This window comes from Alosa alosa, chromosome 15 (assembly GCF_017589495.1).
Source record: "Alosa alosa isolate M-15738 ecotype Scorff River chromosome 15, AALO_Geno_1.1, whole genome shotgun sequence".
NCBI lineage: Eukaryota > Metazoa > Chordata > Actinopteri > Clupeiformes > Clupeidae > Alosa > Alosa alosa.
In genome coordinates, this window is record NC_063203.1 from 20216288 (window position 1) to 20235034 (window position 18747).

Below are 18747 nucleotides of genomic sequence, written 5' to 3' on the forward strand. Positions count from 1 at the left end.
GCTCTTCAGAATCTCTTGAGATTATCCAGATTCTTAGCTCCATGCAGTCTCCTATTTCATTCACCCTATTTTTTTAGATCAGGGGAATGAGATGACCATGACAGAAGTTTTATTTTGTGTTCAAACCATTGTTGTGTTGATCTTGACATGTTTTGAATCATTGTGCTGGACGAAATTACCCACTTTTGGCAGTCTTGGCAGTTGCAGCTTTTGATTCAAAAAATATTTCATTCAATTCATGATGCCATGTCCTAAGGTTCATAGGGCCTTGGACGGATTATGATAGGGCCTTTGGTGGACAAGCACCGCAGACCCTAAACATGCATCCTTTTCAGTATCCTTCTTTTCACCCTCATTTCAGTGTCTGTCAAGTTGGGCAGGTTACCTCAACTCTATGGCAATGGTGGCCCAATCTCCATTTCCTGCATCTTGGCCACATTAGAGGAGGTGATTGCTCACATAATGCACAAAGCTGGTCAACCAGTTCCCTGCACTCTGACAATCACTGACAACCCCACAACTGCCTGAGAATATCTAGATCTAAGTTGTAATGGACATGAGATGTGTTTTATATAAAATGGTGAGAGTTCAGCTCCTTGCTCCTGTGCTGCTATTGATGGTATAGTGCAATAATAATAATTTAAAAAAAAAAAAAGTTTCTTTTACATAGCGCCTTTTAATACACCCAGGGGTAAAAAAAAAAATTAGTTTTACATAGCGCCTTTTAATACACCCAGGGGTCACTTATCCATGAGGTTGTGGCGTCTACCAGATTATTTTGGAGATCTGTTATTCACTGGATTAGGTGAAGGCTGGAGAAACCAAAGGACATGATCCTCACAGTGCATGTCAGCTTTTTCTGGATGAGAGAGCTTGTTGAAGGAGATGATAGCATCTTTAACTGCAACCTTGGGACAGTAGGCAACCGCTGTAGGTTGGTTAATGCCATGAAGTGATACTGTAGAACTTTCTCTAGTCCTCCTCTCTCCTAGTCCATGCAGACCTCCTATACACTTCAGACTTGCAGATTTGCTGCAGACAGGCAACCTTTAATTTTGCATAAGGTCAGTAAGACTACAACCATTACATGACATGTCCGGTTGGTCACACCACCATGACTACCAGCTGGTTTGTAGCTTCTTTTTTTCAGTAGGGGATCATCCTAAAAACTTCACATATGAAATGTGAGGGTTCTAGTAGGCCTCAACAATTCAATTGTTAAATTGCAACATGCAATTCAGAGTTCATCTTTCACTGACTTTGCAACTTTGCAAGTCAGAAATTTACTTTAGTCAGTTGTCTCTCAATGAAAAATATGTCTATGATCCAGTTCATCTCTAAACTGGATGTTGAAGCGTGGTGTGGTCAGTGTGGTGTGGTGTGTAGATTCCCGGATGGAAATCTAACGCCATCTTTATTCTCGATTTACCGGTGGAGTGGGAACACCGCTCCAGTTGCTATCACTGCTCTAGCTGGACCTGGTGGCTAGTAGTGTCAAACATCGCTATTCTACTGCTCAAATTCTCTACGTATCAACGCCACTTTAGCAACATACCGACATGGGTGATCGAGAGGAGTTAGTTTATCAGGCCAAACTTGCCGAACAGGCAGAGAGATACGATGGTAAGTTAAGTTAACGTTAGGCTTAACGTTACAACCAAGCGAAGAAGCTAACGTTAGCTAACGTTAACGCTAAAGTGGATGAACCAGCCCGCTAATGTTAGCCATCAAACTTAGACCTAGCATTGTGTGCTAGTTAGCTTGACAACAAGCTATTTGTTTGATGTGAAAGGAAAGTGTGTCATTGCATTTAACAATCAAGTAGATGTGAGACATTAGTGGGGTGATTTTACTTTCATTCAGTGTTCCCCACTCACCCTCCCTCTAGCGGGGAGTGTCAAATGCTTGATGAGCAACTGAGGTTTAAAGATGGAGATTTTAGAGAGACAAAATGGCGGAGAATATTAGCTGGTTAGCATAGGTAGCGTCTAAGGATTCTCTCACTGACTGTGAATCCCGAGAATTCACTCGTCATGTACGAACAAGTCATAAGTGTTTACCAATCATTTGTGGCGTACACGTCAAACTAAAATAATCTGTAGTAATAGTCTGTTACTCCACTGATTTATTTTTTGCTAGCGTTAAGTTCATTGTGAGCGTCCGCCTTCATGGCTAAATCCTATCGTGGTGGCTGAACGCATTAGCCAGCTAGCGCAAGTTAACTAGCTAGGTGGCAGTACCTAGCTTAGTGAGGTATTAATGTTATATAGTAACATAATGTTAACAGTTAACGTGAATGTAGAGATGACTGGTCATATTACAGGTTAGTTAAGTTGACCTAAGTTGGACAACAGCAAACAATGACCATAAGGCTGACATTAGGGGTTAGTACTACTGTATCTGTTAGTTAATGTATAGCTAGCTAGATAGCCAGCTAACGTTAACTGTGTCAGTGCTGTTAACGTTAACATCTGTTGGGGTTCCAAATTAGTTGCATTAGCGAGCTGTCATGGACAATATAAGCACCACAGGTTAACGTTACATGTTATCTAACTCGTTAAGTAAAATCCCATCCAGTTAGCTAGCCTTGTGAAATCAACTGTAATGTTAGCAACAAAGATTCTAGAGGGTCAGCGTCTACCTCAAGTCGTCTAACGTTTGATGGAATTTTCAAAATTATTACAGAGTAGCTGACCGTTATTTTCGAATTTTGTATTGTTTGTAATATTAGTTAGACGTAGTGCGTGCACAATTGTCAGATCAGCAGGAATTGCTTCTGTTGAATTCTGTAACCATGTTTTCCCTTGGTATGCTGCTGCAACCCAATAAGTGGTAGGTTATCTTCCAGGTCATGTCATGAAACTAACTGCTAATAAGGGTGTGTGCACTGTGCACATTTACCTGGCAGGTCTTATAACAACCTAGTTGACGTAATGGATCTCCGATGTTAGTCAAGCAACCCCATCACACAATCAGAAAATTAACATCACTAGTGTTTTAGAACTCTGTTCAAAGGAAATTCTACAGTATCTTTCAGATAGTATGATAAGAAAGTAATTTTTTTTATGTTTTCCCTCACTTGTTGTATGCATCAATTTTGAATGAATATGTCATTCGAAATGTCTTGACTCACATGTAATTAATGTGACATTTTACAGTATTGCACAATGCACATACATTCCATTGTCTTGAGTTTACTTAGCATGTGATTTGTTTTTGTTTTAGAAATGGTTGAGTCAATGAAGAATGTAGCTGGGATGGAGGTGGAGCTAACAGTCGAGGAGCGAAATCTTCTATCAGTGGCCTACAAGAATGTCATTGGGGCAAGGAGAGCATCCTGGAGGATAATCAGTAGTATTGAGCAGAAGGAGGAGAGTAAAGGTGGGGAAGTCAAATTGAAAATGATCCGGGAGTACAGGCAAACGGTAAGATAAAAAGCCCTGAGTGAGCCATGCTGAAAACAGTAAACACTCTAATAAACATGCTCCTGTCAGGGTGAATGTGATGTTTTAGCACCATATTCACCTTATTCCGCGCGCAAACTTGGGGAGGGGGGCTAGCTTTGCCCACATGGTCTCCGAACTTCCAATTGAGCAGTAGCATACATTGAGATAGCAGAGCTCTATCGAGATTACTGGCATCATATGTTATGGGTCATACTAAAGTTAGGAACGTTTATTTAGGATTTTTGTGACTTAAGACATTTCTGTTATACACCTTTCCTATCTGAAGTTAGAAAAACACTGACTTTGGAGCGGCTATTCTGTAATGACTTTCTAAACTAGTTACCATAGTTAACAAACAAATAAGGATTTGCGAGTGTCTCCATACGATACAGCGGCCACTGCCGCATATCGTCTACCCACTCGGTAGAAGTGAATAGCCTTGGGTAGCTTAGTACAATATTGCAATCTGACCTCCTGATGGCATTTGGTTTTCCTCCCAAGTTAGCCTCTACATCCTCTTCTGCCTTGTTATCCCAATGAAGCTAACTAGATGTAGCTAGCCGACAACGTGGAAGACAAGAAATTTAAAAAAATGGGCAGGGCTGAATAAGGTGAATAGCATTGTAAAACAGGCAGTATTTCTTTATTTTCCTTATTGTCATCTCTGTGCATTATCTCTGTCGGAAGGTTGAAAATGAGCTCAAATCAATCTGTAATGACATCCTCGACGTGTTGGAGAAGTACCTCATTCCAGCATCCAGTTCAGGGGAGTCCAAGGTCTTCTACTACAAAATGTATGCCTTACTACCCTCTCCATTCAGAAACAAATTATTTTGAGTACTAATTTCATTGCATGGAGAGTTATACCTTTACTCTTGTTCTGTCTTTTCAGGAAAGGTGACTACCACCGGTATCTGGCAGAGTTCGCAACAGGAAACGACAGGAAGGAGGCAGCAGAAAACAGTTTAGTAGCTTACAAAGCTGCTAGTGACATAGCTATGACTGAACTGCCACCCACCCATCCAATTCGTCTGGGTCTTGCACTTAACTTCTCTGTATTTTACTATGAAATCCTAAACTCTCCAGACCGGGCATGCAGGTGGGTATTCCTCAAAGAATGTCTGTCTGTCCAGATTCATTTTAATGTTGGCAAATGTCACAAATTCAAATAAAGAGTCATAGCTGACTGGTTCTGTGGGTGATAAATTGGTGTATTAATTGTCAGTGCCTTTTCAGGTTGGCAAAAGCAGCATTTGATGATGCTATTGCAGAATTGGACACATTGAGTGAAGAGAGTTACAAGGATTCCACACTCATCATGCAGTTGTTACGTGACAACCTGACACTATGGACTTCAGACATGCAGGGAGATGGTGAGTATAACCCTCTGACATAGACACCTCATAACTGAAAAAAAAAGGCTAGTTTAATAAAGCTGGTTTTACACTTTACCTTTTATGGCAGAAAGGAGGCCATTGCTTTATGGTCTCCTCTACTCTTCAGGAAACAACTCTAGCTTTTTTGGAGCAGGTTGTATCTGTGTTTTTATATTCAGCAAAAGTCATGCAATCTTTTCCTTTTTGGTCAGCCGATAGTCTTATTGCAAACTCTAAAAGCTGGAAACATTGAAAGTTAGAAACATGTACATCAAGCTGTTCAACGGCTTTTATATATAATAGTGGCGCTACACCTAGCAGAGGTAGGAACTCTGGGAGCAATATTGTGTTAACACCTGTATGTGGATTCTTCCTGTTCTCCTCCACTCCCCTTTCTTGTCTGTTTCTAAGCTCTAACTCTTAACTTGGTAAACTGTGACAGTAGGACTCATCTCTCCTCTTTTCATCTCCACCATGTAGATTCCTAAGGGGAATTAAAATGCTCATTCCCTATAAAACTGTATTTTGTAAGTTCTCTCCTGTGTTGCCTGGCTTGCTCTTTTTATACACTAACCCACTCTGCACACCCACTGACCCAGTAGTTTGGTTTTGCACTGTGTAGCCTTACCGGCTGCCCCAGGTAGAGTTTTTGCGTTTTTCTCTCACGTGCTTGCACTGACCCGGTCATGATCTAAGGACACGCCAGATCTATGTCGTGTATTTGTAAGAGTGCGCACTGTACGCTCCCCCATTGAATATTCTGCCTTCTCACTTAATCACGAATCCTTCCGCTTGTAGCTTGTTGGCCTCTGTGTAGTTGGTTGTCACTTGAATCATTCATGTATGCAACTGTAGAGACTGGCTTGGTTAAACCAGAGACTTTGTAATGAGGAGACGCAGCCCTCAAAGAATCTCCCACAGAAATGTATGGGGTTAGTTCGTAACGCAAACTTGAGTCATCTACAGCTATTCTGCCCCTTCCACCGTCCAAGTTGACATGTTGATGCATTGTGCCGATCATTTGTTGTGATCTCACAGCTGGATCGAGTTTGGTGTGTTGTGATTCGTGGAGCCTTGGGCACATGCCGTTCTGCCCGAAATAGATGCCCGATAAGTACACAAAAAGCGTTCCAATATGGCCGCCGATTTTAAAATTGGATTTGGTTAAAGATGGCAAGCTGTATTCTGCATGTCAACTTAACGCCTCCATCAGCAACTGTCTTGATGTCAGTTCTGTAGACAAAAATGAATTACATATTTTTCACACTAAGCCAGTATATTTTTTTGAACTTCCAGCCAAAATAGTTGCCCCCTCATAAAACCTGTGCCCCTTTAGTGTGACTGTTACATTCCGTTTCTATTTTATTACAATTTCATGTAGATATGGTCTTCTTTCGTTAAATACATGCAGTGGCAGAAAACTCACACAGCCAGAATGTATCCTTGTCTCACACACGACAGACATGCTTGTCCCCTCCCATGCGCATCATGAGTCAGAACAATCTTGCAACACGGCCAAATGACCGTTCAGCTCGGTGTTCACTAAAGAGGCTTTACGCAGCGCAAATTAAGTTCACTCTCTACAGCCAATATTCAGTTGAATAAACTTACCAGTGAGAGTTGCAGCAAATGGCCGTGTAGCCTAAACAGTCGTGAATTTTTAATAGTCAGTTGGAGAAGTTAATGAAGCAAGGTAGTAAGAGAAAGGAACTAGGAACCAGGGACATGGCAATAATTCAGCAAAAGGTAATGAATATATTTATTTTCAACCAAAGTAGCCTACCTCTCTCTACTGCACTTTGAAGAAGGCAACAAAAGATTGGTGACATCACATATTGCACGTGCAACGGCCAATGCATGATCAGAGTGTAATCGCAGTCTTTGCGGTTAGAAAATCGCGTTTGATCATATCGCAGTATTTTTGCAAATGCAGTTAATTGCTCAGCCCTAAGATGGACTGGCGTAGGAAAAAGTTGTCTTTAATACCTTTCAGTGAGAAATACCTGTGGAAGAATTGTAGATGCAGTGATGTTTTGTGGTCTTCCGGTTACATTTGTTCAGTGCATGTGACCACTGATCCTTGTTATTTGAACACACATAGTCAGATGTGATGTTGAACAGGAACCAGGATGTAGTTGGCCACCATTAGCAATAACAAGTGTTTACTTGCAGAGTTTTAATGTTGATGCGTATTTGCTATCCTTGGCATTGGATACCCATTGGTTTGCATGGGGATCAGGTGAAAATGTGTGTTGATGAAGCATGTTCTGATTGCAAGTGTGCCACATGGAAAACTGAGAAGACATGCAAGTCTTCATCACTTTGAAGATTGTCACCGTTTTGTTACTTTTGAGCATGGGAACATCAATAGAAGGCATTTTTAGTCATTTATGTCTTCATATCAACTGTGTAATAGTTCTGACCACTTTTTTTTTTTTTTTTTTTACTGTGCTTTCTTTTGCCTGCCTAACTGGGACATGTTTTTTGTTGTTTGTTTGCTCCCCCATGTCAATAGGAGAGGAACAGAACAAAGAAGCGCTGCAAGATGTGGAGGATGAGACTCAGTGAGAAATCACAGCCAATGTTAGACTCCACCCACCCTCCCACCTACCCACCCTTCCCCAGTTCCATCCTCAGTGTCACAGAAGGGAGACACAGAGCCCACCCTCGAGTGGTACTCCTCCACAGCTCAAATGCCTCCAGGGCCCCTCACTGTTGCCACCTACCCCCCCTTTTTTTTCTTTCAAGAATGGTTTGTTTGTTTGTTTGTTTGTTTTTTATTTTTTTTTGGTATTTCACCCCATTATTCAACACAGAATACCACTCACCGAAATAAATAAAAACATTGTCAGACTTAGGATTCCCCGTTTTCCCTCTTTCTTTATTTCTGGTACAATTTTTTTTATTTGCTTTTCCTCAACATTTTTATCAGTTGCTGGATATGTTTTTTTGTTTTTGTTTTGTTTTTTTTTTTTTTTTTTTTTCTTAATGTAATATTAAAGAAGATTAACTTTTATTACTTATGTCTACTATCATTAGCTATGGGAGCTGTAATATGTCTGTGATAGTGCAAACATCAGATGCAACTTTAAAAAGAATCATAAAACCTTTAAAAGGGCAAGTCTGAACAAAGTGCTCTTTCTGTGGTAAAACAAAGTCACTCAGAGGAAGTTGGCAAATTCTTGATATCCATGTGGAGCAAATGCTTAACATTTATACCGTAGAAGTCATGTAGTAGTGTTTTGCCGTGTTCTGGACTGTACGTTGTGCTAAATACTGTATCACGCAGAAATGCTGAGTTCAGATAATGGCTGCTATCAGCTCAAACAAAACAAAAAAAATAAAATGGGGCCTTGTTGCTTTTAAGTCTCAGAAAAAAAAGTCCATTGGCTGTTGGGAATGATTTAGCACCAAAATGATTGATTTTAAACCTGCATGAGGATAGACAAATCTTTTTTTCTTCCCCTCTGTCCCCCACCTCATTTATATAGCTAATTCTCTCTTTCGACCTTTCTCCTCTTTTTCATGTTTAACTTGAAGCTAATTTGTACTACTGGATATCTGACTGGAGCCACAGATATAGAATCTGTATTGTTCTTACTGAGACACAGCATGGAATTAACATTTAAACTTAAAATAAAAATGAAAAAACCTTACATGAAATGTTTTATGCGTCATCTCTTAAATGCTTAATAATACTGACACTAGTCTACAATTGAAAGATTTCTATTATTGACATAATGACACTTCCCGGGAAGAATTCAATTAAATGTTGAAATATGTTCACATTGCTTAGCATTTCAATAACTGAGGTAAACACAGCCAACAGCATCAGTTTCAAGTCAAAGCTCCAGGAGTAGTCTGGTCAGCGCTGGTGCAATGTTATAACCATGGAACTTTGCCAGCAGACGGCAGAAATCCGCTTCCTCCAGCAGCTCTTTTTGTCTGGTATCAGCCTCCTCCATGTCATCCATTCTGACCCAAGATGAAGCAGACGGAACAAGGTGAGCCATACTAGTGGTCATTAATATGTGAACACCTTACATGATGTCCTTATGATGATAATACTGTAGTCCATGCGTCAAGACAAGACCTCTTTAAACTGTCTGTATACTGAGAATTGTGTAAGAATTCAGAAAAGGTTATTTAATTGGTAATCCTGGATCAGAATAATTTCAGCGAAGGTTGAATTAGTTGTCACCAGACTACTTACGCAAAGTCAGCATATAGCATTCTCTCGGAGAGGGCACAGATTGAACAGAAGAGTTCACAGTCAATTTCTGTTTGTATGTGTACATCACATAAATCCATCAGCCACTGGAACTGTTTCGAGGCTATGTTCCCCAAGTATAAGTCCTTCAGGGCATGTTCCATGTCCTAGCAGAGAGAGGTGTTTGTGAGAGTTAACTAGATGTTCTCCCCTTGGTTACTCAATCAGGGCTTAACAATTCAAGAAAACTACATAGTCTGAAGTTGAAATGTGTTTGCATGTGTTGATCGTTTTATAATTCGGGGTATATTTTGTGTCTCTATGATAAAGATTTAGTTATTATCAAAAAAATAAATCTTTATGAAATCAATTTTGAAAAATTATACTAATAAAACAACCTTTTACCAATAACAATGCTTTATATTTATTTTAGACCCAATTTATCCACAAAATATTAACTAAATGACTTTTACACCCCATATTATTGACTGTCTCCAACTACAGATTCATGCATTCAACTTGACTAAACATAATGTTATTAGTCAAGTCAAGTCACTTTTATTTAAACTAACAGCAGTTGACCCAAACCTGCTTTACAGGTTAGAGCAAGGAAGGCAGAAGCAATATGCCTTGAAGATTCACACAGGTGTGCAAGACTCCATGAATATAGTTAAATAATATAAAATAGAATAAAACAAATGTGAAATGACATGTGCATGTGTGCTTTCAAATATGTTACCTTAAAAGAGAGGAGCATTTTCTGTTTGCTATCAAACTTTGTGAAGACTTTCAGGTAGGCATTTCTCCTGCGTTGACACACGCAGCAGTATTTCCTGAGGTAGTTCTGTGGGGAAAGAACTTAGACAAGAGTAAGGGTAAGAAGAACACATCTTTGCAGCCAATTAAATGCTGAATACAAATAACTAACAAATACACATTTATAGCATACCCTCCAACTCTTGCAAGTCCATTGGAAGCTCAAAACGACATATCCTCTTGGATAGGCAGGTTCTTATCTTGATTGATTGGTGCTTGGCATACTAGTGCAATAATATAAACAAGACTGTTTTTGTGTTCATGACTGTTTGGTGTTTTTGTGATTTTGAGTGGCCTGGTTATGTGGAGGGATTTGGTAGATATCTTACGGCTTTCTGTCTCTCAAAAAGCTGAGAGCGGAGCTCCTCCAGCGACTCTTCCCCATCTGGAGGTTTGCTGGGGTGGCGAAGGAGCAGTTCCTGCAAAACAACCTGGAACACACAAGATCTCGGCGCTCCCATTCCTGCTGTGCTATATGTGCATGAAGACTGGGCTTCACCCTGGTTTGATTATACTGGAAAGTTGAGGTTATACATCTCATCTGTATTGTCTGTATGAAATTGTTTGTGAAATGCTTAAATGTAAACATATGCAGTAGTATGTGTTTATAGAATTGTGTATAAAGGGGATTTGTTGACCAAAAATATTTAAAACAAACATTAACAATTTTTTTTTAAGCGGCTATGAATAATTCATGATGAGGATGTTTCATGGAGCTGGCTGGGGGATTTGTGGATCTTGTATATTTTTTTTGTGTCTATTTTGGCTGAGAGAATAGTTTCTCTCAGGGTTTAAAAATACTCACATAATCTTTCCATAACCAGGCCAGATGAATGGTTCAGAATAGAAACAAGAGAAAGCAAATGTAAGTGAGAGCTGACCTCAGGGTCATACACCAGAGGACTTGTGGTTGGACGCTTCAGTTGTTTGTCTTCCTCCCTGTCACTCCGTCCTTCCTTCCTGATCTTCTTTTTCTTTTTCGTTTGTGTCGTCTCTTTCACTTTGTCTTGTCTATCAGACCTGTGGCTGCTAGATAAAAGGGTATGGCACTGATGATGGTTTGTTGAATTTAATAGAGGATCCATGCCATGTTTGTCTATCCACTGACATTGATTTAGTTGTTTCTTGTAATACTATTTATTTTAATATACCAATACACTTTATTGCTTGTTACATGGGCATCACGATTCAAAAATCTCAATATTGTATTGGAAACTGAAGGCAAATTATGTCTAAAACATAATGTTCACATAAAGTTCATAAAACATATTCACCTTTTCACTTTCTGTTTTTTGATTTTCCTCGGCATCCTGATAATAGGCAACGAAACTGTATATCTTGGTTGACTTAAACTTTCATCCTTTTCACCCCTGCATGTAAATACAAAGTCAACATTTGAATCAAACAAGTCTAGTGATTGCCTCAGCTTGGGGGGAGGGAGGGGGGGTGCTCTCAGTTCCCATCACCAGAAGAGGGCAACATAGTCAAATAAATATTAGGCACTTCACTTGTGCCTTACTTCAGTCAAATAGGCTAATAGGCACTTTTGGTTTACCGAGAAAGACAGTCAAAGTCCTTTTAGGCAAGTCCCTCCACTCGGCGGCCATATTGCAGCGCTTTTTGGGTACTCATCGGGCATCCTATTCGGCAGAAATGCGCATACGCAAGGCTTCACAACACCAACCGTGCTCCAGCGGCAAGTTCACAACACATGATTGGCACGGTGTTTGCACAACACAGCACATAATTGGCTCAATGTAGTCACATCACATCACATGATTGGCTCAATGTATACACATGTCGACGTTTTGGCGAGGAAGGGGTGGGATATTGGCGTTACAAACTAACCCATGCATTTCTATGGAGGATTTTTTGAGTGCTGTGTCTCCTCATTAGAAAGTCTCTGAGACAGTTATGCAATTTCCCTTTAGTGATGGTTAAGTGTCCAGGTATGTGTTTATTTAGTTTCCATCCAATGCATTCCTTTGTTACTTGGACTCGACAGATGCTCAAGTAACACAAGAAGTCCTTCCTTCCTTTGGAACCCACTGTGGAATTCTGGGTGTTGAGGGGGCTGCCTGGTACGCAGAATCAGATGGAGGAACTTGAATGGCAGTAAAATATTACTGACTTCCTTTTCAAATGTTAAAAATAGACACAGATCGCTCTCCCAGGGCTCAACCCCATAGCAGACTGACTCTGATTGACTGTCTTTTGGAGCTGGTCTCTGCCATACCCCTCACCTTCAGCCAACTCTGCGATCCTGTCTACTCTGCCCTAATAGCTCTCCCTCCAGCTGAGCTCTCTCACAAACAGGATGTCAGTCCAGCACTGCCTCTCAGACGCCGGTGGGACAAGTGGTACCCACACCCTGTCCAGTCAGCCTAGAAGCTTTGGGTGGTGGTTATCATGCAAGCTCACTCTGCTTTTGTGGCACAGCTGTCTCAAGAACTAGTCTTCAGTTCATCCCGCTCATTTTGAGGCTGCATTTTTATATTTTGCCTTGTGTAGTTCTTTGACATTCAGACATTCAAATATTAACAGAGAACTGAAGGGTAAGTTAAAAGCAGCGCGAGCCCTGAGGCATGTCTGAAGAATGTGTATGTGTGTAGTAGGATGGGGAGGGGTGGGGTGGTCTGTGAGTCTCTGTGTGTTTCTCTGAGTCACAGAGTGGGCTATTCTAAGATGGATCAGGAGGAAGTGCTCTTGGGCCTTCACCTCTGGTGATAAGGTTTCTCTGTTTGATTTTTGACCCTTAGCTACTTGGTTTTATCTTGGCTTTTGTTACTTATCAGTTATTCCTATCATTTGAGCTGTAAACCATATCAGCGGGCTAGTCCCATATCAGGGGACATTGACCCAATGAGAGTAAATGTAACCTCATGTATCCAAATGACATTATTCCCAACCAGTTTGTGTTTTACACACTTATAGTCACGCTTAGTCTGTCAGAAGACCTGTTGCTCTTGGACACCAAGGCCACCATTTCCTGTTGATGCCCAGAAAATGGCCAATTCTCGAAACACGTGTCACAGGTCAGAGGATGTGTGTCGCTGTCACTTCCTCCCTTTTCGAAATCCACACACCCTAGGCACACCCATCACCGACTGCCACAGATAGTATCACCCACAAGAGACAGACTATTCTTCACATGCTCATAGCTAACCATCCCATATATTGTAGGCAAGGTCAGAACACACTGTACCTTATTCAAGAGCAAAGAAAAAAGTCCAACACCTGGGCCATAGACGCACTGCATTGAAGCCCATGCAAAAGTGGAGAGTGTGACTCAAGTGGCCAGCTCTTGGGAACTGGAGGATGCTCTCACACCTTATGCGACTATTACATAATGCAGGTCAATGAGGAACAGAGACGGAATAATTTCACACTTGGCCAGTAACCACACAGGCTTTTTAGACAATGACCACAACCCCTCCATTTCCATGTAAATGTGGCTTATGTCTGAGTCAGAATATGAGCAACAAATCAGCTGGAAAAGAAGAAATCACAAAATGACACAGTCAGCTGTTTTGTTTTGACATATACAGTATATATACAGTATCAATAAATGAATGAATGAATGAAAAAATACACACACACACACACACACACACACATATACATATATATATATATATATATATATATATATATATGTATATATATATATTCATTTGATTATGTTTTTTGACACTGCCATCAATCCCAAAAATGTCGGAGGCAAAGGTCACCCTTTTCAGAGTCAAATTTGTGGGGTCAGCAAAAGTTGCACCCACATGTTGGCTTCCCGTTATCATCCTCTCTGTTTCTGTTCATGGAGAATCTACAATCATTTTATCTTTTAGTTTGACATTTGACTTTTCTATTTGAGCCTTCTTTTTCCGCCATTCCTGCTTTCTTAGTTTGTGTTGTTCTTTTGTTAATTTCTTAACCTTTTCTTTCAATGCTTTTATCTCCCTTGCATATCTTTTCCTGGTTTTTCTCCTCTCTCTCTCAGCTGCCAGGGTACGCTGGGTTGAAGTAGGCTCCTCAACAGCCTGGTCCAGAGGACATTCTGGAGGGGTGTCTATTTCATTTAGCCATCTATTCTGCATAGCTCTGGACCTTTTCTTTGCTTTCCTCCAATATTTTCTGCGGTGCCTTTTTGCTCTGGGTCCTAATTCTCCTACTTGTTTTACTTTTTTGTTTTGGACCCTGTCCTTCCATCTCTGTCTCTCCTTTTCTAACTGCTGTTTACTGTGTAACTGTCCCTTCTGCTTTCTGGGTCACTGTTAATTCTTTCTCTCCCTTTTCTCTGGTACTGTTTCTTTGTTTTTGCTCCTACACTGACAATTTTTGTCTAGCCATGTCTGCCTAGAGTACAGATAAAAACATTACTTTTTGCGTTATTATTATTATTATTAAGTTATTTGACATTTGGGTAAATTAAGATGTTTTAAGTCAATCAACATGCATACTTAGATCATATTATCATGTTATGTAGTTGTTATACATTACTTAATGAGTATTTGGGAGCACTTTTCCACTCCGTCAGCTTACATGTCAATACCGTCAGACAAAATATCTGACTGAGTTGACGTCTGACGGAGTTGACAAAACAACATGGTTTTTTTACTTAATCATGTATAGTATAGTAGATGGTCTCAGTTGCCAGCTGCCACTAAACTAAACCAAAATACCAACTTTTATTTCAAACTTCTTGATTGAATTCAGCTCTACTTTGAAGACAGTGTTGACACATGAAAGCTGTGACCACAGGGATTTCAACTTGTTTGATGAATATTTATTTTTAAAAAAACACTTACGAGACCATGTGTTGGACTGCTGCATCCATCAACAGAAAGAAGTCAAAGGGGGTCCTCAGGGTTAAAGGTGCCATGTGTAAGAATTGAGGTAAAAATATCCAAAAAATGAGCTACACGCATCAAAAGAATGAGAAGAAATAAGGGCGATGATGTCATTAAAAAAAATGACAAGGTATAGTGCTGCAGAGAGATCAACCCTAAATTAGCATGCTAAATTACTAGCCACAGCCCGACAGGTGTCATAATACCAGTTTCGCCATGGAGGTATGTATGCGGGCAACATAACCGCCAGCCAAACTGCAATACACGTGTCTCGGTTGTTACTCTAGGGTAGACCAACTCACTTTCTGGAGGTATACTGCCCAATCTTTTATGGAATGTGGAGTATGAATTGATTTTTTGGCGGACATTACACATGGCACCTTCAAAGCTGACCAAAATATGCCTGATTTATGTCGAATTTGAAAAATATCTGACGGAGTTGACATGAATTGAGGACAGATTTTGAAAGGCTGTTGTTAATGTATAAAATAATGCAATGTTCACTTTAAGTATTTTGTGATATTTTATTAAGCCATCCAATTAACCTCATAATCATATTTGTGCATTTTGGGCATTTTAAAACACTTTATTTTTGCAGTTTGATACTGTAACCTCTGCGGAGGACGAGTTAATTTGCATGGGCTTTCATTGTACAGTGCCGGTATTTTATGAAATTACTATGAAATAATAATATAAATATAGCCAAAAGTAAGAGTCTAAACATACACAAGTCTTTCATATCCAACTTTTAAAGCCTAAGGGAAATTGCAACATTTTGATGGGGGACATGTTTTGTGCCTTATCTGAAGAATCAGTGATATATATATATATATTCATTTGATTATGTTTTTTGACACTGCCATCAATCCCAAATGTCGGAGGCAAAGGTCACCCTTTTCAGAGTCAAATTTGTGGGGTCTCACATTTGTCCGTCAAACATGTAGGCTGAATGAGTGGCATAAGGGCCCCCCAGCCCTGCAGTCCAGACAGACGTCCAATATAAACATTTAGTCCTCCCTGTGGGGAGAAGTGGTGGCTATTTGTTTTTGTGTTTTTGTTAAAGATGTGAAGGAGCATGCGGGGAGGACTATGCGCGCCTCCCCTACTGCACATCCAGGGGAAGCACAGTTCCTCCGGTGTTTACCATGGGAATGTGCAAGACAGGATGCTGAAACTTGGAGGAAGCGCTGACGGGCAAGAGCCAGAGAAAGAGAGGGAGAGAGAGAGAGAGAGAGAGAGAGAGCGTGCACGCTCACGAGTCAGATGGGGGCTCGGGGCCGAGGCGAGACATCAATTACTCTGCAGAGGCTGGCCTGGCAGTGGGAAGAGACCCTGACCCTTTCCATGTCCCGAGCTTCGGAGGAAACACGCAAACGCCGCCTGCTCAGCAACAGGTAACACCTCCTTACTCTCCCCCTCTCTCTGTCCCTCACTCTCTTTCACTCCCCAACACTCACTCTTCCTCTCCTTTTACTGGACAGCCTGCAACTGTGATCCTCGCTTCTTTTTACGAGTGTTTCATTGTCCTCTGTTCTGCTCTCGTGGTCGGCCAACTTTCTCCCTCTCCCGTTTGAACACATAGGATCCACTGAGGCGCACGTGCAGGCTTTTTCCCCAAAGTGACTAACAGCAGGGGTGGAAGGACAGGGACAGCAGCGAACACAGTCAACATGATGGAGCTGAAGATCCAGCTGATCCCCACGGGGGAGATCATCCTGTCTCCCGGAAAAAATGGAGAAAGCTACTGCCACAACTGCAAGGTCAGCTCACTCATAACTCTGTGCCTTAGAATATCACAGATGCATTAATATGCCGTTTTTTTTTTAAAGGTTCTGCATCTGCCTGTTGAGGTGACATTAACACATAGGCCTATCAATAGATCTAAGATCTCAGGGTTCTAAGCTCTGTGTGAAACAACAATGGGTATATTAATTAAAGCAACGCAATGTAGTTTATCTTTTACCTTAAATTAACAACTCATGTTGGTGCCATGCTGACTTAAGAGAAGAATAATGGAGTGTCTGACATTGTTGTTGCATACCCAGAACTCCTGGTATTTTACTATGCTGTTGTGGGTAGAAGCAGGCCATTTTCGTCGGATAAAGACAAATTTGGTACGCCTTTAGCACTCAGTATGATGAAGCTTAACCAAGATGTTGGAAATTGACATTGCATGGGCTGTGATGTAGAGATGGCCTGCCATGTGCTCGGCTCCCTGTAGGGGGAGATAAATCAATTCCACTCCCATTTGACTTGATCAGGCTGGTTAGCCTCAGGTGGTGAGTGCACAGTGGATCTTTAATGTTGGGTGTATGGATGAGAAGCATGTGAATGACAACGTGATGTTGCCTGAAGAGATTAAAAGAGCAAAAGTATGGCGTTCTGTGAAAGTCAGGCAGCATAAACGTTTGCTTTTATATGTACAGTGCATCGAACCCTGAGTTGCTATCTCCACGATTTCCTCATACTGGTATGAAGGAGACAAATGACATTGAGGTTGGTGTAATAATAACACAATCTAAAGAATGCAGGATGTTGGCTTTCCCTGGACCATCAAGTCAAAATAACAGATAGTGTTGAACTTTAGGAAACGTCACAGAGATACATAGCGTCCAAAATATTGTTTACTGCAACCTACCTTCATATCTGTGGTATGGCAGAGTGCTAAAGATCCTCTTCTGGGTAAAGCATTTTTCAGATAGTTTGTGAAAAGTGTTATTCAAGCATGGGTGCCAGGTGGCAAATGACTAAAAAAGAACTGCAGCATGTTTTAATAGACAGTTTTGTTGTTTAGGAGTTTCCATGGAGCCATCTACCATGGAGATATCTTGCAGGCAGAGGGTTTCTTTACATTGTAGAGGGGAAGGAGCTATAAGACATTAGGTAGGCTACCACTAGAAGCAGTGTAATAGTGCCTAGAAATGACTGCACATTTGATCACAGGCTATTTTTATGGATGATTATGTATATAATATTAAGGGAGTCATGCAGTTAGTTGGTTGTATTTAAATAGTAATCGCTTGGGAAGGAATGTGTCTGGAATGCACAGGAAACACTAAAATACAGGAGTGGAATATTTTCATTAACATTCCTCTAAGGTCACATCACCCTAGTGTGTGTGTGAGAGAGAGAGAGAGAGAGAGAGAGAGAGAGAGAGAGAGAGAGAGAGTGTGTGTGTGTGTGTGCGTGTGTGTGTGTGAGAGAGAGAGAGAGGAGGAAAAGAGGGTGGGTGCAGGGGTTGTAGTGGGTGAGAGAGATTTAAGGATTTGATGATACATAGTTACTTAGTTGTGGCACAACCTGTTAAGTATGTTGGAGATTCCTTAGGTGGCTTCGTCTCTGTAAATCTATTAATACACTGCTGTGTAACATCGATAAATAACCATTGCCATACAGTCTGTTAAGACGGAACACACCCTGAAGTCCAGCCTGTCTGTCCGGCACTGCCCTGTCAACAGGATGTAACCTTTCCTCTCTGCTGTGCAACCACCCTTAATGCAGGGCTTTGGTGTGTGCATTTGCTGACTAAAACAAATCTGTGATGAAACAGTATTGATCATTTCATCCAGTGACCGTGGTGTTGGGTTACAGTACTGCGCTGCTCTATGTGAAGGCTTGCCTCGGCCTCAGGGGTCACCTTCATGAGAGCCACGGTATTGATTAGCCTATCTATGCACTGCTCTTGATTTGAACCAACCAGTGGAGTGTTTAATATAGACTGGATAAAAAAGTCTCAGGTTCAGCCATACAATGTCTCTATCAGCTTGTTTACAAACTTCATTGACCATAAATATTCAACTGTTGAAAGGTTGTTTAAACATTGGATGTAGGCCTACATCTTCCTCCTTCCTTGGGCCTCAGTTCCCATGGTTAAGTATACAGTTGCAGTAACAGTGGTCTTGTCAGCAGGGGGTAATATAATGCAACCATACCAGACAAAAGTTGCCACTAAGGGTGAATCCAAAGTGTTGATATCTGTCTTTAGAGGCTCATTTCACAATAACTTTACTCTGCTAAAATGATAGATAGATAAGAGATAGGCCTAGATAAAA

General features: G+C 40.9%; 3 protein-coding genes across 4 annotated transcripts in view; 2 read left to right on the forward strand and 1 right to left on the reverse strand.

Annotated features, from left to right (window-relative positions):
* Window positions 1–1394: 1394 nt before the first annotated feature.
* Window positions 1395–8478, forward strand: LOC125308929 (14-3-3 protein epsilon). Of its 2 annotated transcripts, XM_048265584.1 has the most exons (7): window positions 1395–1623; window positions 3226–3425; window positions 4134–4240; window positions 4339–4545; window positions 4683–4819; window positions 5303–5349; window positions 7338–8478. In XM_048265584.1, the coding sequence occupies exons 1-6, from the start codon at window positions 1560–1562 to the stop codon at window positions 5308–5310; spliced, it is 723 nt and encodes a 240-aa protein (XP_048121541.1). In that variant the 5' UTR covers window positions 1395–1559; the 3' UTR covers window positions 5311–5349; window positions 7338–8478. The 2 variants fall into 2 exon arrangements, with proteins under 2 accessions (XP_048121541.1, XP_048121540.1); XM_048265583.1 differs by lacking the exon at window positions 5303–5349 and having other exon boundaries at window positions 1396–1623.
* On the reverse strand, window positions 8471–17417 carry LOC125308928. Its single transcript, XM_048265582.1, has 8 exons — window positions 17334–17417; window positions 11123–11218; window positions 10730–10877; window positions 10178–10279; window positions 9982–10072; window positions 9772–9890; window positions 9036–9199; window positions 8471–8797 (listed from the first exon to the last, which is right to left on the reverse strand). The coding sequence occupies exons 2-8, from the start codon at window positions 11155–11157 to the stop codon at window positions 8665–8667; spliced, it is 792 nt and encodes a 263-aa protein (XP_048121539.1). The 5' UTR covers window positions 11158–11218; window positions 17334–17417; the 3' UTR covers window positions 8471–8664.
* myo1cb (myosin Ic, paralog b) overlaps window positions 16046–18747 on the forward strand; it is a 46155-nt gene continuing 43453 nt past the window's right edge. The window contains exons 1-2 of the mRNA XM_048265579.1: window positions 16046–16089; window positions 16278–16455. Coding sequence (XP_048121536.1) covers window positions 16366–16455 — 90 coding nt within the window. The 5' untranslated portion in view covers window positions 16046–16089; window positions 16278–16365. The remainder of the gene's footprint in view (window positions 16090–16277; window positions 16456–18747) is intronic.